Genomic DNA, 26,425 nt, shown 5'->3' with positions numbered 1-26,425 from the left:
TAACAAATAAAGGCATGTGAGCCTCCTCCTTGAGCTTTCCTTAAAAAGCGGGTGATGCACTGCCAGCTAGCGGCTGAGAAGCTTCCTTGCATCTTGATGCTGATGACAGGCGCAAAAAGGAGGGTTAGCATTCAATAGATGCCTCTTGCCTGCCTTGGAGATCAGAGGCAGCAGACACAGCCATGGTTCCTCCAGACGTGGGATGCGCTTTCCTGGGCTTTCTGGATGCCAAAGAAACCGTTTCCTTGCATCCGAGGGATGCACCCGACAGCAGAAGGAGGAACGTCTGGGTGTGAAATTTCTCTGGGATTTTAAACCTTTGATTTCTGACTTTGCCAGGTTGGTTCTGGTCCAGGCAGAAAAAGCAGCATTGGGATCCAGGCGTGGGTTTTTGGATGTTGCGTGGATGCTCTTTAAATTCCTGCAGGACAGAGAGCCCCTGAGCCTTGGGAGGATATGCCTTTGCACGCTGAGAGGTCGCCTCTTTTAAGATGGGTAACAAGCAGACAATCTTTACAGACGAACAGTTAGACGCTTACCAGGTAAGTGGTGCTTGGGTTAGCAGGGGCATTAAAAGTGCACATCTCTATACATTTGTGGCACCCGGTTTATGAGACTCATGCAGATGCTGTCCAAGGTATTCCAGAAGATCCAGATGGAATGCGAAACACAGAAATAATGCAGTCTGACATCACTTCAGCTGTAATGGATTCATAGGATTCATAGTGGCACCTGAGCTCTTAGACAGAAAAGGCTAAAGCTCTTACAAAATTGCAATGCCCAGGAGTCCTTAGCACTGAGCCAGGGAGGTTAAAGCGGTGTCAAACTGCATTCATCCTTCAGTGTAGATGCAGCCGTGGAAACTAAATCATTTTACACTTCAGCATCAAATCCAACTCCTGTCCTGAAATGGCGCTCTGTGTTTTCTCATTGGACCCAGCTGGGTGTTGTATTCCTTTAAAGCATTTTAAACAATGAAGTCAAAGGCTTTCAGAGAAGATGCCAAAGCCACAGATGCTGCCGAAACGTCAGGAATAAACTCTTCCAGAACGTGGCCACAGAGCCCACCAAAACCCACCAAAAACAATTTCGAACAACCTTTCTATTTTTAACTAATTTTATTCTTTTGTGTGTTATTCTTTTGTCTGTTTTAATGTTGGGGTGATTTAATTCTGTTTTAATGTAACACTTTTCTCCTTCTTTAATTGTACTGTTTTTAATCTTGTAAGACTCTTGCAAGTGTCCCAGTTTTGTGGACAGGGCAGGATATAAATTTAATAATAATAATAATAATAATAATAATAATAATAATATAAAATTTGGGTTTAGATTGTTTAAAAATCTCCGTAGCAGATTGAAATCTCTAGGAAGTGCCTTAACCTGACCTTTCCTCGCTTGAATAAGACTAATGATATATTTCAGGGTATAAAAATGCCCCCAGATTTAGAGGTGTGTTTGTGGGTGCAGAATCCAAATACATGCAATCCAATGTAAAATTCAAATCGAATACACTTCCAAATGCTTCTGAGAACAAGACAGTCCTATAGGATCCTGGGAACTGTAGTTTTGCAAGGTCTTTGGCCTTCCCTGGCCAAGAGGGCTGGTGCCTTGCCAAACTACAAATCCCAGGATCCTGTAGGATGGAGCCATGGCACTTAAAGCACCGTCAAATGGCTATTTCTACGCTTTAGACGCAGCCTATATTTATGTTGAGAAAAAGTAGCTAGCAGCACTGATTTCAGATAGATCCTGGATCTCATAAAAGGTCCTATATAGAATCTGAAGCTAATAAAATGTGTTGAAGGCTAGTATTGATCAAAAGCATCGTGGTTCGGAATCAATGAATTAATCTACAGATTTGAAAATGTTTATACTGGACGATCTTAATTTAAAGGACAATACCACTCCAGCGCGATCCTTTGGATTTTAGATCTAGGTTCTAGACCCTGGGAACTGCAGAAAAGCCTTAAAGGAGGTCACTGAGAAAAATGGAAGATGAAATGTTTACTGCATTTCACAATAGAAGAAAATTGGAATAGGTGATGCACAGCTCAATACAAATGGATGGTTGTTTTGGGGTAGAATACCCCATAAAGGTTGCAAACATTTGGCGGTTGCTTCTGGGTGTTGAGGGAAGCATAGTGCATCTGGCTCCACTTTTGCAACTCAATGCATAATGCAAAATGAAATTAGCATTTGAAAACACTCTTTTTATGTCTCTCAGCTGATGTATACCTACTGGGACCTTGATCTTTGTTGTGTTGTTGTTGTGTGCCTTTAAGTCCTTTCCAACTTATGGAAACCCTAGGAAACCCTATCATGGGGTTTCCTTGGCAAGATTTGTTCAGGGGAGATTTGCCCTTGCCTTCTTCTGAGGCTGAGAGAGTGTGACTTGCCCACTGTCACCCACTGGGTTTCATGGCTGAGCTGGGAATCGAACCCTGGTCTCCAGAGTCGCAGTCCAAAATTCAAAAGAAATAATCAACCTTTCCCTGTTGGTAGTGTGACTGGTGACGAATCTACTCTAGGGGTGCATCTGTATTGTAGAAATAATGCAATTTGGCACCATTTTAACTTCCATAGCTCCATCCTACCGGGATTTCTAGTTTCAGAAGGCACCAGCACTCTTCGATGGAGATGGTTAAAGACCTTGTCAAAATCCCACTTTTCCATAGGATGGAGCTACGGCACTTAAAGTGGCGTCAAACTGCATTATTTCGACAGTGTGGATGCACCCTAGGTTTTAGCCAGCAGTAGTCTGTGGGGCTGAGCCCACAGCAGAGAGAAAGCTTTATAAAAATAGAAAACATAGACCCTTAAAAGAGTTTAGATTAAAAACATGGAGTGGGTCCATCTCCTTCCTGACATGGGAACCTTAACTTCAGCTGCTCTGATAGCCTTGGCTGAAGAGCAGAGTATAAATAAATATTATTATTATTATTATTATTATTATTATTATTATTATCTCCCATCATGGCTAAACCGTATGTTTTATGTTCACCCAACGTTTGTGTCATAGAGGAATAAATTCTGATGTGTCTGTTAAGACATCCTTGCAATTTTCTCTCTTCGTGAAATTGCCCGAACAGACTGGGAGTGATTCATCTTCTCCATATTTCTCCGGGCCAAAAGCATTTTAATTAAATTGGAATTTGATTGCCAGAGCTGTAGCTGCTGCGATAAAGCAAATAAATGGATGAGAAGCAAGTTTGGCTTTCCTTTTGCCAAACTATTTTTTATTTTAAAGCTGGGGCAAAGCATTTTCTAAGTATCATCTTTATCTAGTTATTTAACATATCCAGGGGTGGCCGTGTTGGTCAGAGCAAAATGCAGCATCTTCCAAAATCCCCCCAAACCATGATACCTTTATGGGGACAAACCAAATGCACATTAGCCATGTTGCAAGCTTCCAAAGCTCCGCTGGATTTTTCATCATGTGGAGCTTGCAACGTGTACAATGTGCATTTTAGTTATTTAACATGTGTGCTGACGGCTTATAAAGGAAAATGGACTATGACAAAATAAATGTCTCCTATCAAATGGTTTCAGGCTGTGGCTTGACAATTATGGAGGGATTTTCATTAAGCAGATGGAGGGATTGATGGCCCGGAAAATGTTTTTGAGGAGCCATTGCTTAATGATAAAAGACCACAAGCTTTGCTTACAAGAGGTCCTCGGTTCGATTCTGGCATGTCTTGACCCCTGGGTTCCCCTTAGAATTTTAAAATGAATTAAATTATTGTTGTTATTACAAAGATACAGCCATGTGAGTCTGTAGAATTGGTATCTAGAGAGCTCTTGTAGCACCTTTGGGAGTCGCTGAAAGAAAGTAGTTGGCGGCCTGAGCTTTCCTAGACTAAAAAGTCTACTTCCTTAGATGCATGTATTATTATTATTACACCTGGCTTACTGTATCCATGGATTCAAGAGTCCACAGCTTTAAAATATTCAGAAAGAAGTATAAATTCACAAAAAGCGAACCTGGATTTTGCCCCCTTTATGTAAGGGACACCATTTTGCTATTCCATTGCATTTAATGGGACTTGAGCATCCACGGATTTTGGTATCCACGGTGGTCCTGGAACCAAACCCCAGCGGATACCAAGGGCCCGCTGTAGGATTATTTTTAAGATAACGCTATTTCCCCTTCTCTCCCCTTCTTCCTTGCAAATTGGACGTTTTGATTCCCTTCCACTCTCCATTGTCAGCTTTCTTGTTAAGTAACGGCTGCCTTGGATGCTCCTATCCAGGCTGATATAGTTACAGGGCAGCTTGCCCTTGCAATCGTGAGAGTTAACCTCCTCTTCTTTGTTACTCTGCACCAGATCTTTCATTGGTAAGTAGAACACTCTTTAAGTGATTGCTTCGGCAAAGAGGAAAAATAAGTAAGGTGTCTACCTGTGCCGGAAACCAATGCAGACTTAACCGGCAAGCTCTTGTTTCCCTTTGTGGCCTTTCAGGTGAAATTACTGTCCGGCCACAGCTCCCGAATCCACCCCCTGCCTTGCGTCCCTGTAACCCTATTCGACTACACAATACACCTAAGGAGGAGAGTCTTGCACTCCTGTCCCTTCGTCGGTGGAAGGAGAAGAGGTGGGCTTAATAATTGATGCTCAAGTGATGCACACCAAAGGACCTTGAAACCCACACCGGACAGCAGGGTGCATCAGTCCTAGGCCATTTGGTGGACCGCAATCCCCATTGTCCCCAGATGGCATTGTTGAGGATGATGGGAGCCATAGTGCAATGCACCCAGATGGCTAAGGTGATTCTTCTTATGGTGGTTGTGCACCTACAAGTCATTTCTGATTTATAGAGACCCTAAGGTGAACCTATCATGGGGCTTTCCTGGCATGATTTGTTCAGAGGAGCTTTGCCATTGCCTTCCCCTGAGGCTGAGAGAGTGTGACTTGCCCGAAGTTACCCAGTGTTATCATTGTTTTAATGGTTGAGCGGGGAATCAAACCCCAATCTCAAAAGTAGTAGTCCAACACTCAAACCACTACACTATGCTGGCTCTGACTATTGATGCTCTACTCAACCATTATTGATCTTGTAAAGTGTGAAATATCAAGGCTTTCAGAAACAAGCAACCAGTGGGATTCCATGGTTGAGCTGGGATTCAAACCCTGGTCTCCAAAGTCCTAGTCCAATGCTGGCTCTAGAAAGAATGCATTTGGACACCATTTTAAATGCTGAAGTTCCATCCTGTGGGATCCTGGGGCAGAACACGGTTTTGGGCAGAAAGTGCCAGGTTGGATACTTACAGTTTTTCAAGGTCCTCGATCTTCTCTGCCCAAGAGTGCTGATGCCTCACAAAACTATAAATCCCAAGAGTTCGTAGGATGGAGCCACAGCAGTTACAGTGAAGTCAAACTGCACTATTTTTTACAGAGTAGATGCACCTCCTGGTCACCATCTCCTTGACTGGTTTGCAATATTACAATATTAATATTAACACTGGTGCAGAAGCCTCATAGAATTATATAATTATTTGGTATCTTAATGTATTTAAATGCTATTTTAATGTTGTAAGCCGCTTCGATCCAATTGGAGAGGTGGGATATAAATAAAGAAGATGATGATGATGATGATGATTAAAACTGGACAGGACCACAAAGGCCATCCAATCCAACCCCCTGCCATGCAGGAAGACACAATTTAAAGCAGTTGGAAGATGCCTACCCAATCTCTGTTTATGAGAAGATCTCTAAAGGCGGAGAGCCCACCACCTTCTGAAGCTGTCTGTTCCACTGTTGAACGGCTCTCGCAATGAAAAAGGTCTTCCTAATGTTTAGGTGGAATCTTTTGTCTTGCAATTTGAATCCATCGGTTCATGTTTTAGCCTCTGGAGCAGCAGAAAACAAGATCGCTCCCTCTTCTATTTACATGATCTCCCTTCTGAAATTCAGAGATGGCTATTGGGTCACTTCTCAGTAAACGTATATAGGTCCCTGAGTTGTGCCTCGTAAGGTTTAGTTTCCAGACCTTTGGTCATCTTGGTTTCCCTTCTCCGGATACATTCCAGCTTGTAGATATCTTTCTTGATATTGACAAGCCACTGCCAATGAGTGAAATAAAAATGACCCAGTGGGGTAGAGATCAAAACCCAATCGCTAGTCTGAACTTGAGTCAACCTATTGAAGCAATGAAACTTATATTAGTGTTCAGGTATCATTCCTCAATTTATTTAGTAGTTAGATTTGAGAGCCAGTATGGTTTGCATGTTGGACGTGGATACTAGGAGACCAAAGTTCAGATCCCAGCTTGGCCATGGAAACTCATTGGGTGTCTTTGGGCAAAGGCACACCTCCTCTGAAATAAAAGCCGTGAGACCTTTGTCATGTTCAAAGAGAGGGATGCTCTTGCAGAAGGATCACACTCTCGAGCCACTTATCTGCCCAAATAGTCCAGTGTAAAATCTCATTTTCTATTGGTGTTTTCTTTTGTTGACAGGATTGCAGCTTCTTCACGCGAAAGGAAATTCTCCGGTAAGCAGACCACCCTCCGTTCAGTGGCTTCCCCAGGGTTGGTGTTGCCTGGTGTGGTCGCTCACAGTGCCATCCCACCCACCATTGGCCTCCTCCCATTTCACACTGTACAGAACCCTTAGTGATGCTTTTTAATTTTATTTGCCCTAATGTTCCCCATAAATCATAATTCCCATAGGCCACTGAATGTAACGCTCATAGTCGTGACGTTAAACGATTAGCAAAATTAAAATTACGACCTTCAAATTTCAATAGCATATGTGCAGCCTATAAATGTAGTTACATAGACATAGTGAAGATCTGGTGAAAATGTGATGTTTTTAAAGGTGTCACCTGGTGCAGTCCGCACCCCCCTACTAACTCCACTGACTCCATTCTTCCTTGTATTGGATGGGCCAAATCTTACTAATGCCATTATCCATGGCAGGAGATTTCATAGACAAAGAGTACTTAGAGGTCCTTCTTCTGAAATATAGCCTACAGCACCGGGTCTTTATTGGCAGCCTCCCCTCCAAGTACTAACCAAGACTGACCCTGCTTAGTCTCTAAGAACAAACAGTGCCTCAAGGCTATTCAGGTTCCTTTTGGTTCATAGCCACTAGATAATCCATGGGTTATTTGATTGATTGATTGATTAAATTTATATGTCACCTTTCTCCTGCCAAGGGACCCAAGGGGGCTTACAAAGTTAAAAAGAAAGGTTTAGCTAAAAACATGCTATTGCAAAAGTTAAAAAACACACTCTCCAATTTACCGTCGATTCTATTGAAGACGCATCTATTAAAACAGTTTAAAAATACAGTTTGACGCGTAATTAAAAATGTGTATCTGTGTTGTGTGCCTTCAAGCCATTTCTGATTTTAATCCGTTCGTATATTTTTGTTGAATAATATTGTGTATTAATTTTGTATTATGTTTCCATTTTCTGGAACGTACGCCACTGGCAGGTCCATTTCATTTTATTCTATTTTATGTACCGCGCTGTGTAAACCTACAGCGCTTTATGAAATAATAATAATAATAATAATAATAATAATAATAATAATAATTTATGGCGACCCAAAGGCGTTTTATCACAGGGTTTTCTTGACAAGTTTCTTCAGAGCGGGTTTGACCTTGCCATCCTCTGGGTTTACATGGCCATACAACTCCCTCCCTTCACAAAATGCAGAACACACTTTTTCAAATATTACTCTAATGTATGGTTAAGATCATTCAAATATATTTAATAATCATGATAATAATACAAAATATCTCCCTCAGTTCATCAGGCAGCGTGAGAATTCATTTAAAAGCATGGTACGCTGCTTTGATCATACAGAATTCTTCCTTGGGAAATGGTAAGTTTTGATTTCAGACACACACAAAAGTGCCGCTTCGGTGTGCAGTGTACCCAAAAGGTAAAACAAAAGTGAACCATCACTCTTTGTCCAGCCAAGGCTGCAGGACTTTCAGTTCCATCCAAGAACGTATCTCTGCAGGAGAACAAAATGTGTCACGGGGGCAATGGAGGGTGGAACGGGAAACGGAGTAAATGGACAGAGACGTTTCATAGTGCTTCATTGATGCCCTGCATGCTCAGGCCCTAGCAAATGCCTTCCTTATGAAAAACCCATGTTTAAGCTTGCCAGACTTCAGAGCCTGTCTCTGGTTTTTGTGAATTATTTCCAAGCAGGAGATGAGGGTACACATTTCCCAGTTTTGGTGGGTACAACTCCAAGCGAGAGGAAAGGGCTCTTTGCAAACTCTCAACCCAGCTGGTAGTGTAGCAGCTTGCTCCAATTGGCAAGGCTTCATTGATTTGTGGAGTCGAAGGCTTTCATGGCTGGCATCCATAGTTTTTTGTGGGTTTTTCGGTCTATGTGGCCATGTTTTAGAAGAGTTTCTTCCTGACGTTTCACCAGCATTTGTGGATGGCATCTTCAGAGAAATGCATTCTCTGACGATGCCAGCCACAGATGCTGGCAAAACATCAGGAATAAACTCTTCTAGAACATGGCCACATAGACCGAAAAACCCACAAAACCCCACAACTTCCATACAATTGCCAGGAGGTCTATATATATTTATTCAGTTAGCATCCTCTTTCCTTCCAGTGAATGGATAAAGACTTTTCAGAGTGGAGTCAGGGCTCACCTTCTACTCTGCTTTGCATCCAGCTTTGCTGGAATAATAGGGTCCAGTATGGCATAGTGGTTTAACTATGACTCTGGAGACCAGGGTTCAAATCCCAGCTTGGCCATGAAACCTATTGGGCGTCCATGGGCAAGTCACATGCTCTCATCCACAGCGGAAGGTAATAGCAAACCTCCTCTAAACAAATCTTGCCAAGAAAACTCCACCTTAGTTTTCTTGAATTATGGTGACCTTAGGGTCACCATAAGTTGGAAATGTGCTAAATGTATCATGGAGTTTGATCTGTGGAACCAGCCTGACGTCCTTTGGGAGTGATTTCCAAGAGGAAGGCTGCTACAAAGGAACCCTTGCACTGTGTGTTTACAAATGCAACCTCTCACACTGTGGTTTCATAGTAGTCAAGAGGATGACAGCCATTGGACCTGTAGGATGCCTGTAGCCATCATGTTGTATATAGCCTTGCATTTTTTGCTCCATCTTTTCAACAAGAACCCATGGCAGCTTGTTCGGTTCTTACCGTCGCACCCTGTCCATACTAAAAAAAATGCCCAGGACAACTGTGAAAGGCTCACATCTGGACAGCCTTATCCAAGCTAATCAATTTAATGGCAATCTGCCTGTCTCGTTTCCCATGTTGGTAGTAATTTCAAGAAAACTCGAAAGGGAGTGGGGAGAATGATGACTGATGCTCATCTTCAGCACAGAAAATTAATGGAATTGAATATCACATTAGCCATGTCGAAAGGGCCATGGATAATGGATGGAGACAAAAAGCAGATGACCAGGAAAGCTTAGCAGACATCAGCTTGAGAGCATGGCTATGTGAGAGAGGATGCTGCAAAACAAAAGAGCCATGTGATGTGGCAATGAGGTGCTCTGGATTTGGTCCTATTCTTTGCTCTTTTGGAAGAGGTACATCTTCTCCCCGCAGAAGGAAGATTTTGCCTTAGATTTCTAAGGACAATTGTAAGGACCCATAAATGTCTAGGACCCCAATAAAGGAATGGAATCATCTGGTATGGTGAATTGTGTCACTCCCATTGACCTCCTGTACCAAACCATACAGACATTTTGTGAGAGCTTGCAGGTGAGAGACAGAAAGAAGAGACCCAAGAGATAGACTAATAGAATAGAGTAAGTAAGGGTTTTTTTCTGTACCAATGTCACACATAAATAGTAATTCCTATATATCACTGAATGCAATTTATTCATTTATTATTTCCTTTATTCATTTAAATTTGTATGTTGTATGTTTCTGTCTTATGGCCACTCTAAGGCGACCCTATCATAGGGTTTTCTTGGCAAGATTTGTTCAGAGGAGGTTTGCCATCGCTTTCCACAGAGGCTGAGAGAGTGTGACCTGCCCAAGGTCAACGAGTGGGTTTCATGGCTAAGCTGGGAATGGAACCCTTTATATCTTTTCCAAATCCCTTGGCCAGCAAAGGGTGCATCCCACCCTTTGCTGGCCAAGTTATTTCAGAAATTTTTATCAGCACCTTATCACTTTCCTGGCAGCAATGGGAAAACATTACAATCATTTAAGGTAAAGAGCTCTAATGCAAATGTCCCCAAACCAGAACTTGCAGCTCTTGCTTTTTTTGATTCCAGCTTCCGGAATCTCCTAGACAAGAGGACCATGGGGATTCTGGGATCTGTAATCTAAAATAAAATCATGTTCCCAAGCTCTGTGATCATGCTAAACTGAATAAATGTAAGTGTTAACTTGGCTTGTTGCAGTGTTGAAATCTGCAGTTTTGATTTGTTTAATTCAGTACCTTTCCGTCGTGTAAGTTCTCCCACTTTTATTCACAACGCTTCTCCATTTGCCAGCCCATCGGAGTTTATTTCTCCCTCTAGACTGATACCAGCTTGGAGACCAAACCTCAGCTCCAGATATCAGGAATGCTTATCATCTTCTTGCAGAGATGTCGCCAATGAAAACGATGCATGGCTTGGCTTGCAAACTGCTGAGTGAGGCTGCCGTTTAGCAAGGCCAGCCCATCCATCCATCCATTGGACAAATGGGATATTTCTCCTGGAGGGCTGCCCAGCTTCTGCACACACCCAGCTCTGCAAATCTTCCTGCTCTGCACAAGCAAAGCTTTAGTTTGGGATTGTGAGAGCTGGCAGGTGAGAGACAGACGGAAGGGACCTAAGAGCTAGACTAATAGAATCATAGAGTTGGAAGAGACCCCAAGGGCCTCTGTGTGTGTTTGGTATGCTCTATTTAGAAATGACATTTAGAAATGTATTTAGAAATGTATTTCACAATCCCTGGCCACCCCACCAATATCTGAAAAGGAAGATGCATTCCAAAGTGAATGGGTTGAAATCCTTTTCTTGCACAAGTTGACTCTAGAGGACATCTAGGTGCCTCTTTAGGCATCAGGAGGTCTTCCAGTGTGACTCCATGGTCAAATTCTGCCTGAAATGTAGGCTTTGTGGTTATCGATTATTTTCATGATCCGTGATAAGTCTGGGAATGTATCCCCCAACAGATCCAGGGCATGTACCGTATTTATAAATGACAGGAAAGCTCGCTCCCTGCACTGTCCCACAGATATGTGAAAAGAAGGTGCATTCAAAGGCGAATGGGTTGAAATCTCTTTTTGGCACACCACAATCGACTGGCGTTATTGTGGGCATGGAGGGGAAGAGTTAATGCACTGTTTAATGCAGCTTGAGGTCTAATGGCCACTCAGGCCTTCCTAATCAATGAGCCATTAGCAGCTCTTATCTCTTCTTCTCAGCAGCAGCCTACCTTCCTCTTTGCTGTTCTCAATTCAGTGACGGTGCATCTCTTGTTCCGTTGGGTGGAATGTGGTTCTGCAGCTTGGCAGAAATCAATGAGCATTACCATCTTTTGCAATGCAAAGAGCGCAGGGTGTGATTCACACACCGTTCCTTATAAAGGTCCAGTTCTCCAAAGCTTCCAAGAGGAAAGGAATCTTCACTTGCTGACAAAAAGACAGCGAGGAAGTGAATGCCAAAGCTTGGGAACAGCCACCAAGAAGACCCTCTCAATATTTTTACCAGGCACACATGTGAGGAGAGGAAGACTCCTTCTAAAGCTCCCCGAATCCCATGGCACGTCTGGCTTTTTAACTTCAGTAAAGTAACTTTTCCAAGCTCTGTGTACAATAATGGTCACTGGTGCATGTCTGTACGGTTGTGATCAACAAACAGAACTAGAACTGAAAAATTAGCAACATGTTTCAGCTTTTGCCTCCTTCAGGTGCCAAAGACGAAACTGAGCTGAATCCAAGGAGGTAGTTTAATAGCACACAAAACTGCAAATCCTACAGTTTCATAGCACTGAGCCATGATTAAAATACTGTTTTCTATATTCTTCAGTAGATGGTGGTATTATCCTTTAGAGACTGTGGCCAAGTGATGATAAGGTCTTAAGTCTATGAATGCAAAAATTCTCCCTTTTGTACAAAATGTGGCTGAAGAAAATGGCAGGTCAGTTCCAAACGGAGGTTGCAGCTACACTGCAGAATAAATGCAGTTTGACACCACTTTAGCTGCCATGGCTCAATGCCATGGAACGGTGAGATCTGTAGTTTTGGGAGACATTTAACCTCCTCTGTCAGAGAGCTCTGGTTCCCCAAGAAGCTACAAATCCCAGGATTCTTTAAGTTGGGGCCATGACAAGTTAAAGCGATATCAAGCTGTATTAATTTTGCAGTGTGCCCAATATTTGTTCCAGCTTCCTGGTCAGGATTTGTGGTTCCTATATCTCTGCAGACTTGTGGCTCCCATATCACTGTTGATATATAGAATTGCTCCAATGGACCAAGAGGAAAAGAGAGGAAGAGAAAGGCTGAGAAGAAAAAACAACCCCGCCACGTTCTCCAGCTCCATTTTACAGGAATCCGAGCAAGAAATTCAATTCCGCTCCTTTTGAAAGGGCCTTGCTTCTCATTTGGCTGGTCTGGAGATCAATGCTAGGCAAAAATGAATATCGGAGAGGAACGAGGCAGGGAATCAAATAAGTATCTGAGAGAAAAGCGGAAGGGCATCAATTTTATGCTGAAAAGAGAAAGAAGAAGAGTCGCTGAGGACAAATGAGAAACCTAGCCCTGAAGCACAATGGATGCGGCAAAAGAGGCAAAGACAAGAAAGTTTGGAAACCATTTTGTCTGCTTAGAGCTGCTGTGGAATGGTTCGGCAGATGCCCAAAAGGGACATTGCACACCTTGGATGGAATAAAAGTGTAGTTAAGTAGATCACACAACTGACCTTTGGCCCCAGAGCCCCCCAAGTATGTGACTCAGAGGAGAAAAGATGTTTTGGGTCCCATTTGTAGTTGTTGTGTGCCTTCAAGTCGTTCCCAACTTATGGGGATCCTAAGGCAAACCTATCATGGATTTTTCTTGGCAAGATTTGTTTATTGTTGTTATTATTATTATTATTAAACTTTATTTATAAAGCGCTGTAGGTTTACACAGCGCCATACATAAAATAGAATAAAATAAAATGGACCTGCGAGTGGCGTACATTCTAGAAAATGGAATATAATACAAAATTAATCCACAATCTCATTCAACAAAAATATACAAACCACGGATTAAAATCCATACCTGCAACATTTCAAAGATGAACACTGGGACATGTGTGGCCAGCGACATCAGATGGCAAAAGTTAATAGAGATTGCGTCTCCCTTACCCTTAATTCCCAAACCCCAAATATCCCAAAATCTAAAACTGTCCACATGGGTGGCTGAGAGAGTGACACCTTTGTTTTCTAATGGTTTAGTGTACACACACTTCGTTTCATGCACAACATTATTTAAAATATTGTGTATAAAAGATGTGTTTGAAACATAAATGAATGTCGTGTTTAGCAATGGGTCCCCATCTCTGAGATACCTCATTGTGTAAATGCAAATATTCCAAAATGCAACCAACTCCAAAATCCAAAACACATCTGGTCCCAAAGATTTTGGATCAGGAAGACTCAGCCTGCAATGAGGAAGAGCAGACAAGCTTTGAAAGTCTGCAGAGGTTTGCTTTTGTCGGAATCTATTGGGAAGGGCAAGATTCTTCTTTCTTTTCTACTATCTCTAGTAGCCTTTGAAACCATAGTAGTAGCCTTTGCAACATGCAGGCAATCAAAACCACAGTAGTTCAGAATGACAAATCTTCCTAAATCTGTCTTCACTGATGAATGCAAAGCATTACTTACAGACTGTTGTGTGCTTATTTCCAGGTTGCACGGGCGTTACCACGAACTGGCACCCCACGTAGTACCCATGGACTATACCAGGAACCCAGATGTTAGAGTACCTATGCAGCTGATAATAAACATGCCAGAGCTAAAGGTAATGCATTTCCAAATGAGAAGAACCCATATGTTCTTCCTTGGTAGGCCCTCTACCATAAAATCCTTGATGGCAGAACTCTGTTTGGCCATGAGAGTGTAGTAGGTTTGGGAAGAATGTTTGAAATCCTTCCATAAATGGTCAAAAATACATTTGTCATAAAAGTTTAGAAATCCTGTTGTGGAGAAGAGCCTGGCGTGATGAGGATTTTCACAGTCCAGAATTGATTCTTTGCAATACTATTTGCTCTTCCAAAAAACCCTCGTGTGAATCTTGCACTCACTTGGTCTCCAATTACAACATTTTCTGTGCAGGAATATTTCTGCTGTGTTTGTGGAATGAGTGGGAAAATTACTCTTGGTTTTATGAACACAGCCTTGCAAAAAAAAAAATTGTTTTGTTTCTTTGTGCAAAAAATAGCAGCATGTGAATTTTGCACAGAAAAAGTCCTGAACTGCGAATAGTCTCCAAGCACTGCATAGTTTATGAAGGCTTTCTCAGTGCAGGACGAAGGTTGCTAAAATGACCCACTGCTTCCTTCGAAAATGAACTCAGTGAAGAACAACATCCCCAGGATGTGACAACTTCATTTGCTTTTCCAGAGGGTGAGATTGAGGATTAAGATGCACAACAACAAAGCAAAGGATTCTCTACTCCGTCTTTGATCATAGTTGTTCCCTTGGCATCTGTCTGTAGAGCAGAGTTGGGAATCATGTGGTCCTTTGGAGATTGTTGGACTGCGATCCCCAGCATTCCTCACCATGGATTAGGAATTGCAATCCAGCAACAGCTGCATGATCCTCACCGCTGCTGTAGATTTTCCATCCCCTCTTCATAGTATGGATAATACTGGAGAATTGAGGCTAATTCCAACTCTTAGCTCCAAGTAGAGTAGATCCATTGAGTCAATGGGAATTTGGTAAGTCAACCAAATCCCAATTGGTTCAGTGGGTCTGCTCCAGTTGGATCGAGTCCATGGATGGCAGAATACAGTACATGGTTAAAGCGGTGTTAAGCTGCACTGTTTTTGTTTTTTACCTGAGAGAAGACATCTCTAGGAATCTCTAGGTCCTCCAGTGCAATTCTGTGCTCAACATCCACCAGAGGATGGCCATAGAATAACACTGGAGGACCTACAAATGCCCAGAGAAGTGCATGGTCAACTTCCAACAGAGTCATGCGGGAGGACCTAGAGATCCCTAGAGAGAACGTATCAATTATATCCGCAAATAATCAAGCCCGCAAAAGTCAACGCTGCAAATGTGGAGAGCCAGCTGTAATTGAACGTCAATAAGAATAATGGAATTGGACTTCGAAGCTCTCTTCTTACTGGAATTAGCCACAAAAAGTAGTTGTGCAGATCATAGCACATAGCTTGCTCAAGGTTTTAGCTTTAATACTTCACTGAGTGTTGGAAAGTGAGATGTGATTTGCTTTGATACAAAAGGGTCCAGTGGATCTTCAAAACTCATCAGACCTTTTGCCCCTGAGCCATGCTGAATGTGTGAAGAATGGAACAGGAAACAAATTGAGGGCAGTGAAAGGTTTACTACTAATCTATAAACCTTTGAGTGATATACCAAGGATGATTATTCTTCCACAATGAGACTTTCATTTAAAAAAAAAACCTATTGAGATGTAACACAGAAACGTTAATTTGTCCCATTCAGTCAGTGTAGCCAATGGCGAGGAATGCTAGAAAGTGGAACCCAAGACCATTAGGAGTCTCACCTCATCCCTAAACTCTAGTTTACAATATCTAGCTATTTTTTGAGTTCCCAGGATTTTTCTGTTAGGTCATTTGATGCCATTGCCTCTTTTGCAACATGGGTACCCCATGTCTCTCCTTTGCCCCATTTTCCCTTCCCTCTTCCATAGTGATGAAAGGCTTAACCTTACCTTTGTCCATAGCGTCCCATCAAGTCATTGGAGCCTGGTTACTCTGACCTCCTCACAACCCTGAGGATTACTTTACATCCTATCTATGGCCTTGTAACTTCATATATTCCCAGGGCGATGAGCATCTCAGGACAGTATGCAGGAGTCTAGATTCCTTGATTCAGTCAACAGTTGAGACAGACAACCAATGAGTTAATTTTAGTGTTGGGTTTTGTGAGAAGGTTGGGGATGAAAGGAGGCCTTGACTTTGCACTGGGGTCGATTAGGGATCACACTGGTATGGGAATGGTGCCAACAGATCATTGGTGGTATATATGTGTAGATTTTTAGCCTTGTCACAACTTTGTAGCATAGATACATCTCAAAATGCAGCTCATGAAATGATCTGCTCAAGTGCCATGTCACTGTGGGGATGTGGGGATGTGGCTGGTGTCTCTATATGAAACCAGAGTTCTTCTGGACCTTGAAAAACTCCCTTAAAGTTTGGACTAAGCTCTGGAGTAGATTCACTGCCCCACTGACATGGGAACTGGTAGATGGTGCTATTTGAAGGGTAATTTCCTTCCCATCATACTGTCTCCATGGTGTTGTCCTCCATGGTAGAAGCATCTGACTCCCAGGTTCATAACAACACACAATACTCAATAGCACCATGCTAGTCTTCCCAGAAGTATGACCCATAAAGTAGCCATAAAACAGAAAGCAGTGCATCCCCAAATCCTCAAATGATGCAGTGTTCCAACTCTTGGAAACAAATCTGGCTTCCTTCCAAATAAAATGGTGGACTTCTTAAGCAGACATTCCACCTTGCTTTAAAAAGAGTGATGTTTAATTTCTTGGTTTTTTTAAAAAATACTACTAAGGTTCAACGGTTGGAAAATTTTACACAGTACTCACATGCGGACCAGATTCATTACCTGCTTTTAAGTGTCCTGAATTCATCAGTTTGCAAACCGCTGTCACAGTAACTGGATCCAGTGGTAATGTACTCTCTTGTAAGGGAAACCAGTTGATATCAGTGCGCAATATAGAAAGAGGAGAGACTGTCGGAGCCACGGTGAGCCTGCTCTTTGAACGCTGTGCCTCTGCACACACATTACAACTCTTCAGGTAGCTTCAGTCCATGTTCTCATCTGGGCAAAGTGGGAGAAACCAAACTCTCTTCTCCATTCCCCAGCAATGGAAGCTGCATGCACTGTTTCCCGAGATTGGAAAGTTACTGTCTTGGAGTATGATTCCCAGGATCTGGTGGCTATGATGTCTGAGAGACTCTCAGAACAGTAGCTTGGAAAAAAGCAACTTTCCCAAGGTTCAGTCATTTCACACCAGCCTAGCCCCATCAGTTGTGTTGTCTAAAAGATGATGAACATGGATCTAGAATATAAAGAATAGTCTTTTTAGCAAGCCGCAGTATCTGCAGGACTCTTCTCCAGCCCCACATCTGAAATGAATTGATGCTCTTCCTATCCACTTTCTTCACTGTCCAGCTTTCACACCATACCTAGAAAAATGGAAATTTAATTCAGTGACATGGACCATCCTAACTTTAGCATCTCAACCCTTGAGGATCTTGCTTAGTTCTTGATTGCAGCCTCCATTCTGACTAAGGAATGAACCAAGGCATGGCAAATCTTGAATTATTGTTTCAATGTCTTCATTGTCTGCTTTTCTGCAGGAAAATCCCTTCCGGGAAAGGATCGTCCACTCTTTTTCGGAGGTTGAAGATGGGAGCCTGAGCTTCAACGATTTTGTCGACATGTTCTCCGCGCTCAGCGAAACAGCTCCCCGAGAGCTCAAAGCAACCTATGCCTTTAAGGTCTATGGTAAGGGCTTGGAATGGCATCTGCTGTGAAAAGTGGCCAGCGTTGTTGTAATAAAAAACAAGGATGACAACCAGAGCATTGCAAAATGCTCTGTTGTGTCCAATCCAGCATATCTATACACACAACTACTGTATAAGCTGATCTCATAGACAAGTTGAGGGCAGGTTTTAGGGCCAAAGTTATGGACGTTGATATGACCCATGGAAAAGTTGAGGGTAAAACGTAGGGGCATGTAACAACGGATGCAAAGGCCAAAGCAAGGGAAAATGATGCCCAAAAACGTAAAATAGTCTGGGAGGCATAACTGTTTTTGCTCACCCTAAAGGCTGAATGGATGAGGAAGGAACTATAGTAAATGATGGCTGTGAGATGTATGTGGAAGGCAATAGGTGGGTCTAAAAAATGCACATATCGAAAAGTATGTAAAGGCAAGAGTTAAGGTGCAATACAAGCGCTTATCGAAGTTGTAAGCTGCCTTGGGTCCATATTGGTTGAAAAGTGGGATATAACTCAAATTAATGAACAATAAAAGACTTTTTCCCATGATCAGTCTTGAAATAACATTCAACTTTCTCTCCAGTTGGCTTTTGCCCATGAAATGTGAGTGCCAATTGGTTCTTTCCCTCAAGGAAGAAAATGTCTTGAGACAACTTGGGTTATTGTTAGACAACCGAAGACTGGATCACTGTATTCCAGATCAACCAGGGATCTGTCAGTAGATCCAGGTATATCTTAGGCCCATGCCAGCATTATGCAGCAAATGATTTTTTAAAAAATAAATAAAGCTCAGGCTGTTGCCACACTGCAGAATTAATGCAGTTTGGCACCACTTCAACTGCCTTGACTCCATCCTATGGAATCCTGGGATTTGCAGTTTCTTGTGGTACCAGAGCTCTCTGACTGTTGCTGCTGCAGTGTGCCTTCAAGTAGTTTCCAACTTATGGTGACCCTAAGATGAAGCTATCATGGGATTTTCTTGGCCAACTTTGTTCAGAGGTTTGCCATTGCCTTCCCCTGAGGCTGAGAGAGTGTGACTTGCCTAAGGTCACTCAGTGGGTTTCATGGCCCAGCTGGAAATAGAACCTTTGTCTAGAGTCGTAGCCCAATGCTCAGACCACTATGCCCCATTGGTTCTCTACGGAGAAGGCTAAATATCTCAGAAGAGTACAAATCCCAGAGGTCCATAGCATTGAGTCATGAAAATTAATGTGGTGTCAAACTGCATTATTTCTGCAGCATGGTTGCTTCTTGGAAGCTCTTGACTGGTGCCATAAAAAGCCATCAGCAAAAGAAGTACTGAATGTAGAACTGATCTAGCATCACCAATGGCTTTCAAAGCCCATTAAAATGTTGTTGTTCTTGTTTTTGTGAGTGGGGAGGGGGCATGCCAGTTCCCCAAATCTGTTTTTCTTTTAAGACCCCAACACAGTTTCCTTATTACAGAATGACGGGGCGCCTGAATTTTTGCAAATCAATCCACATTGACGGCTTTACTGCCTATTACCCAAGCTGCTAAATGTCATCCTGCAGCTTTATAATTCAATAGAGCCCATGCTAATCCTGTTTATTGGGCCAAGGACAATAAAATAAATGCTTCCAATGGCCTTTTAATCACCATCCTATTAAAGGTTTGTAGGATTGTGCACCAAGCCCTTGATATGGGAGATGGGGAAATGCCATCTTTTCCTGCTGTTTTGCAACGCTGGATGGATGGATAGATAGACAGACAGATATATTTGTTTTCTGTTGTGTGTCATTCCAGCATCAAAAAGTGGCTCTTTTTCTTTTGGAATTTTATTTATTATAATTTTACAAATTTATAAAAAGCATATTCATCAGATAGTTAACAGGCGATTATATATTATACACATACAAAATATAACACCCCTCTTAAGAAGTTTCTAGTAAATGGCTTCCTTCTCCACTATCTTGCACCTAATCCTACTCATCTTGTCTATTCCTGATTTTAAATATAACTTATGTTATATTTAACACAGTCCTCTTAGAACATTTTCTATCTTGCAATTTAATTTATTTGCTCGTATACTGTATAAACCATTATACAAGTTCCCGCATCTTACAGCCACCTTGTTTTGCAATATTCCATAATTTGAAACCATTCTCTCTCAATTATATCTACTCTACATCTGTATGATTTCAATAAGAAGTTAATTTATCCATTTCTGTTGTTTCCAAGAGTCTTAGTAACCATTCAAGAAAAGAAATATTGATGAGTCTTACTATATTTAATATCAGCGGCCAGAATGCGAATAGCACAATATTGGAAAAAGAGGCTCTTTTAGTTTAGGATGACACTGGAGGAGAAGGTATTCCGATTAACAAATACTCTCTCCCCCAATCTTTTCATGTTTAGATTTTAACTGCGACAACTTCATCTGCAAATCTGATCTGGAGCAAACCCTCAACAAGCTGACAAAGGAGGACCTCACGGAAGAAGAAGTCACCTTGGTTTGCGAGAAGGTCATTGAAGAAGCCGACATGGATGCTGACGGCAAGCTTGGCTATTCCGATTTTGAAAACATGATTTCCAAAGCTCCAGATTTTCTCAGGTTAGAGGAATTGGCATGTCTCCCTCTTTGCCAAAAAACTCTTCTGTGTCTGATGCATGAGAGCATTGGTACCATTGGTGTGCAAAGGGATCTTGTAGCACCTTTGAGACTCACTGAAAGACTGGTAACCTGAACTTGTGTAGACTTGAGTCTACTTCCTTGGATGCATCTCATGCTACCAGCTTCTTTCTTTCAGTTAGTCTCAAAGGTGCTACAAGATCCCTTGCATACTGGTTTTCCAGACTAACATGGCTATGTCTTTGAATTTTGGCACTATTGCATTGTCTTGCAGATGGGGGGAAGGAAAGAACGAGGCATGAACAGAAATGGCATTTGGATAAGCCAAAACTGCAAGACATCAGTATTCATAAAATGGGGTGGGTCACCTTTTTGTTTCTGACAAGGGTCACTTTCTTTTGTGTGTAACTGACCATCTTACATAGATGGTGCTTGGGGCTAAGGCCACTGATGGACAAGGCAAGAGGCAGAATTAGGTGAGTCCTTGCCTTCTCTTTTTCTTACTTTCTGTCACCCTCTTCTTTCTCTCCTCCATTTCTTTCTCTTCCCTCCATCTTCTTCTCTGTCTACTTGGCTGCTAAGGAAAGGACAGATCACTCTTGCAGACTGATAATTTTTTAAAAGGCTTTTGACACCGAGTCCCATTTTTGGGAAAAAGGCAAAAGAAAAGGGACAATGTTAAAGTCAGTTTTCTTTTTACAGATTAGCATTGTCACTTTTCTTCTCCTTTGTGATTTATTTTTACAGCTTTGCCTGATGAAGAAGCCAGTGAGACTTCGAAAACCTGAATGATGCCTTTTCTGTATTTGGGTGGATTTGGGGTTTTGTTGCATTTTGCTGCAACCATCCTTGACCAAGGCTGCATCCACACTGCAGAAACAATCTAGTTTGACACCACTTTAACTGCCATGGCTCAGTGCCATGGAATCGTGGGAGTTGTAGCTTGTTGTGGCACCAGAGCTCTCCGATGGAGAAGGCTAAATGTCTCACAAAACTACAAATCCCAGAATTCTATAGCATTGAGCCATGGCAGTGAAAGTGGTGTCAACCTGGATTATTACCGCAGTGTGGATGAAGCATATATCACAAACAGTTCTTTTTCCCCAGAAACAATTCCTGGTCTTCTTCTTCATCCAAAATACAGGGCTGGCGCTCTCCTCCTCCTCTTGCAATCTATGAGATGCATGGTTTCATTTACTCCATAAAAGAGGGAGAGCTGGCGCCAGAGCGACTTGGCCTTCTTTGAATTACTGTCCCGCTGGTTCTGTATACTGTTACTTTCATTACTCCTTGTAATATCAGACAGCTCCAACTCGATGCATTTCAGCTGTCCCTGTTTATATCTCACAGGGAATGCATCGGATCTTCATTTCCTCTCTGTACCCTTGGGCTCCGTACAGACAGGCCAAAATAAAGCTGCTTCAGGTCACTTTGGAGGTATGCTATTTAAATGATAGCATAAGGACTGGATCAGGGCTTTGGCGTGGCTTCCGGACTCTTAGGACGCATGCATTATTTAAACAGCATACCTCCAAAGTGACCCGAAGCAGCTTTATTTTGGCCTGTCTGTATGGGCCCTCGGTTACACTTTTGATACTTTTCACCCATTGATATCCTTTATGGTAGTTTTTATCCCCGATACAAAGAGACATAGGTCAGAATCCCTATGGGAATGGCTGGATATTTTTGTCAAAGAGACAGTGTTGCTGTTCAGTTCAAAGGTAGAAAAGTGGAGTTGTGCATGCAGCGCTGTTGTGCATCTAGGTCCATGCACTGAGTTGCACATTGGGTTGTAGATTGAGTTGAGCAACACAAACAATGCAACACAAGGGTTGGGTTGCACAGTCGATGCACAACTCTACATGCAGAGATTTATGTTACGTGAACACAGTGTAGGACCTTGGCCATAGACTGTTTTCTGACACTCTGTTGTTGAAGGGAATATATATATTCAAAGCTTTTTCAAAGGGGATCAAAAAACCTCAATCCATCTGCTTTCATAGTTGATCGGGGCAGAGGAAATTGTCCCTGCTGGACTGAGTCCCAGAAAATGGATAAGCTGTAAATGACGGAGGCAATTGCTGGTTCAGAAAAATCCGATCCCTGCAGGATTTTTCCACTTTTGAAAAAAAAAATGTTATCATTTTGAGGCTGCTTATATTTTAATGGAACCATTAGCACTCAGAGCTGGCGGTGGCTAAGTGTTCTGTTCTACAAGACTGGCTACGTTTCCCACAGGAAATTGTTTTATATAAATCATTGTGGAAGCCGAAACGCTTTTTCTGTGTGTGTTTTGCTAAAACACACACACACAAAACCTTGCAGATCTGTACAGTTTCGTGCAGATGGAAGAGCAAGCAATTTCAGAGAGAGAGAGAGAGAGAGACATAGTGTCTTGGATGTCATGGCTGCCATGTTAACATCAGATGCTTGACTACTGCTATGTGTTGCATGGAGAATCAGCCAGCAACCTCTCCTGATAGCATATGAAGACCAAAGTGCGCAAAGGACTTTTGGTTTCTGGTTTTGGGTAAATTTTCACATTCATGCTCAAGATATGACAGAGTGTGCAACCTGAGAGTTTGGACCTCTCCAAAGATGTACAAAATGCTTAACACACAGGGTGCATCGACATTGTAAAAATAATGTAGTTTGACACCACTTTGGCTGCATCTGACCTGCAGAATTAATGCAGTTTGACACCACTTTAACTGCTATGGCTCCATGCTATGGGATTCTGGGATTTGTAGTAAGTTGTGGCACCAGAGTTCTCCAACAGAGAAGGCTAAATATCTCACAGAACTGCAAACCCCAGAATCCCATAGCACTGCACCATGGCAGATGAAGCGGTGTCAAACTGCATTAATTCTGCAGTACGGATTAGACCAGAGATGGTGAAGTAACAAATGATTTAATCCATAACGCTGAACTGGATGAACCTTTGGTTGGGTTTGGTAAAGCTGGGCTTCCACTCTTCTTTTTTCTCATCTCTCCTTTTCATTTTTTAAATCTCTCCACAGCACCTTCCATATACGAATCTGAATTCTGTGGGCTGAACAACTGGACTGAACATTCGTCCATCTTCTTAGCACCTCAGGCACCATGGAGGCCTCTGAATTCTTCCATCAAAGGACTAATGTCATCTTGGACCATCACAGTGATGGAGCATCACCGTTTTCCATGATCTTTGGGATACCTGTGGAAGTGTTGTCAGTTTTGTCTGTGGGTATGTGTTTGAAACTCATTACCGTTGGCCAGCAATGTTGGGAGCTGAATGGCCATTAGGTCCTCCTTCAAGGAACAAATCAATTGGACGCTCTTCCATGGATTTGCCTCCCTGTGATTTTTATATTTGTAAAGATTTGATAATGTTGTCCCTCCAGGCAAAAAAGGAAGAGTGAGCAAGAAAATACATGTACTGTCCAAGACATGGATGGATTCCAAACAAGAACAATCCCTTGCCTTAAAGGAAGATATCTCAATGGTTGCAGAGCACAGCAAAAGGTCTGTTTGCAGCAGGGAAATGGGATGGGTTTCTGTATCGCTGTTGGAAAAGGTGGAAAAGGACATGTCTGCCGAATGTGCCACCAGACTGTCTTAGTTGTTTAAACAACTGGTGGAATGTTCATATCCTTAATGATACTTGAAACATTTTCCTTGAAAAGAAAACAACTATAACAACCAACATCATGTACATTAATGATTCATTTCTCCTCTAAATGGACTCTTTGGGGTTGCTTCTTCAGCATCCAAGGAAGGTCATGTTTCTTCTCATATCCTGATTCAATTATTGCAAAAAACAGATTGCAAAAAAATCCAAAACAAAACACAAAACCCAGGACAAAAAGTCAAGACCAAACCATGAACACACACATATTCCTGTAAAGGAATTATCCAGACGGATTGCAAAAAAAGTAAAGTAAGGCAAACCCAGGACTAAACCCAGGAAACTTATCACTAGTCCAAAAAAACCCTCTTGCTTATCGGAGAAAGCCAGCTATGCAAACTTCCTTCTCAAATGCATGATACCCATGCTCCGTCTTTGCACCCGTTTCCCTCTCTCAAAAACCAGACTCTTTACTTACTTTATTTCAGTCTGGTCTTGGTTGAAAACTGGGGCATGGTGACAATCACACATGAACTACTGTTCTCAAACAGTTCTTCTAGAAGGGCTCTGATACTACATATTTGTGGCTTCTGTATCCAAGGCATCCGTGATTAAAATGTCCACTGATTTTATGATACCTGGTGGGTTTTTGGCTCGAACAGCAGCCAGAGATTTGGGACTCGAACCTAACTGATGGAAACGAACACGTTTTATACTTCATTCTGATGTATTTATTGGTAGTATGCACTCCAGACAGTGTGGATGGTACTTCTCTTCTTCCTGTGTCCATTGTCAAAAGGATGCTGAATCTGATCTGGCTTGTAGTCCAAACTTTGAAGGAACTATTTTGAGATCCTATCTCAGAATAGGATCAGGACCTTAGACAGCTCTCTTAAAGTTTGGACTAAAACACACAGAACAGATATTGGAGCCACCAGCACCTACTATTTTCTGCCTGCTTTTATCTTCACAACAGCCCTGTGTGATAGACCAGGTTGAGACAGAGAAGGAGAAGGATTGACTGGCCCAAAGTTGTTGGAGCAATTTTGGAAAATTTGGAGTTGGGGATTGGATAGTGGAGGGACTGAGCTGCTTGCATCTCCATCCAGATTTGGCTGGTTTTGGAGGTGAAAAACAATGCTTGAAAATCAGGACAAATGTTGATGTTGGAAAGGGTTTAGATTCACAAAAGTGAGTCTAAAAGGGGCCTTTGGTAGCCCAAGGGCAGTACTTTGCTCATCCTTGGAAGGACTGTCGGCTTCCATGTCAGGGGTCCAACAAATCTCTGATTTTTACTCTAAGCTTCAAAGGAACTATCCAAGATATTGAACACAATGCAGCCAGGGTTCAGTATTCTGGACAGCTCCATTAAAGCCAGGGATAAATAAAAACCCACAGTGAATTCAGCATCCCACTGACATGGAAGCCCACCAGCTGCTGCTGGATGTTGAGAATGACAGCCTGCTACCAAGAAATGGAGGCGTTTAGGGTTTCTTTTTTGCAGAAAGGGTAGGAAAAAATGGGGAAGGACCTCTTGGTTTCTCCTGCCTGCCCTGCAGCTGGCAAAATGAATCAAGCCATTAAGAAAAACATAAGTGGCTCTTCTTGAATGGGTTCTTTTTCCCTCCTGTCTGCTTCTAATTCATCTCCATTTGATGTCACACGGGAGCCAGAGTCGCAGGGCAAACTGGAAAGGGCAGACTGGAGTCAAGGGCAAACTTTAAGCTGCCATCCTCAGATTTATTCTGCCTTTGCAAAGGACTTATAATAAACCCTGAGACTGCTGAGATAGTCAACCTCAGAAGGGTTATTTTTTTCCTTGTTTAAAAAGTCATTGTTGGAGCTGAAACCGAAGCACAGGGGAGAAGAGGAGGTAAAGCTACGGATAATATTTTAATTTAGAGAGGAATGAAACCTCTGGATAGTTTCAATCTAACTTGCACTAGTATAACATGAAGGAGATTGGGAGTTTATCCTGTGAACATCCCGGAAAAATTGTGTAATTACACGAAACAATTTTACATGACGTCGCACAAAACCCACCATTAAAGTGGTCACAGGGAAGCATCAACACTCCCCTTTTAACTTTCGGGATTTCAGCGACAATGCATTTCCGATATCACATGTGATCATCAATCGTGCAATTACTCGCCATGTTCGCTTTATTTGTGGGATGCTTTAAATGAGCTTTAATCTCTCTTTAATGCCAAAATTAGCCCCAGTGTGATAAACTCCTTGGAAGCGAGGAAAGAGTATAGCAGCAGCTGGTTAAGCAAGTGCGGCGAACCTTTGGCTCCCTAGATGTTTTGGACTATAACTCTCAGAATGGCTGGTGGTAACTGATGCTGGGAGCTATAGTCCAAAACTTTGCCCCTTCCCAATTCCATGTTCCTGCTGTTAAGCACAGTATGGTTGTTAATGCTGATACTTTGCAAAGAAGCACCTTGAAAACCATAAAGCTGAGAGCTTTATGTGTAAGTGCTTAGAAGAGGGCATGGAACATTCCCATGAAAAACAGGCACCCCATGTGTGAGAAAGACTAACCTACTTCACA

At 42.3% G+C, this 26,425-nt stretch overlaps 1 protein-coding gene across 3 annotated transcripts; it reads left to right on the top strand.

Moving 5' to 3' along the window:
• Positions 1 to 24,489, top strand: LOC149307157 (calcium and integrin-binding family member 2-like). 3 transcript variants are annotated; one of them, XM_089537765.1, is made up of 6 exons: positions 1 to 542; positions 6,457 to 6,491; positions 13,843 to 13,954; positions 17,529 to 17,676; positions 20,051 to 20,246; positions 23,285 to 24,489. In XM_089537765.1, exons 1-6 carry the CDS (start codon positions 492 to 494, stop codon positions 23,304 to 23,306), a joined length of 564 nt encoding a protein of 187 aa, XP_089393891.1. In that variant the 5' UTR covers positions 1 to 491; the 3' UTR covers positions 23,307 to 24,489. The 3 variants fall into 3 exon arrangements, with proteins under 3 accessions (XP_089393891.1, XP_089393890.1, XP_089393892.1); XM_089537764.1 differs by lacking the exon at positions 1 to 542 and adding an exon at positions 4,662 to 4,765; XM_089537766.1 differs by lacking the exons at positions 1 to 542; positions 6,457 to 6,491 and adding an exon at positions 10,179 to 10,338.
• Positions 24,490 to 26,425: the final 1,936 nt, after the last annotated feature.

This window comes from Sceloporus occidentalis, unplaced genomic scaffold (genome assembly GCF_023333645.1).
Source record: "Sceloporus occidentalis isolate IW3139 unplaced genomic scaffold, rSceOcc1.0.p SCAF_9, whole genome shotgun sequence".
In the NCBI taxonomy this organism is placed as follows: domain Eukaryota; kingdom Metazoa; phylum Chordata; class Lepidosauria; order Squamata; family Phrynosomatidae; genus Sceloporus; species Sceloporus occidentalis.
Note: the sequence above shows the minus strand (reverse complement) of the source record. Positions and strands in the feature narration are given on the sequence as shown.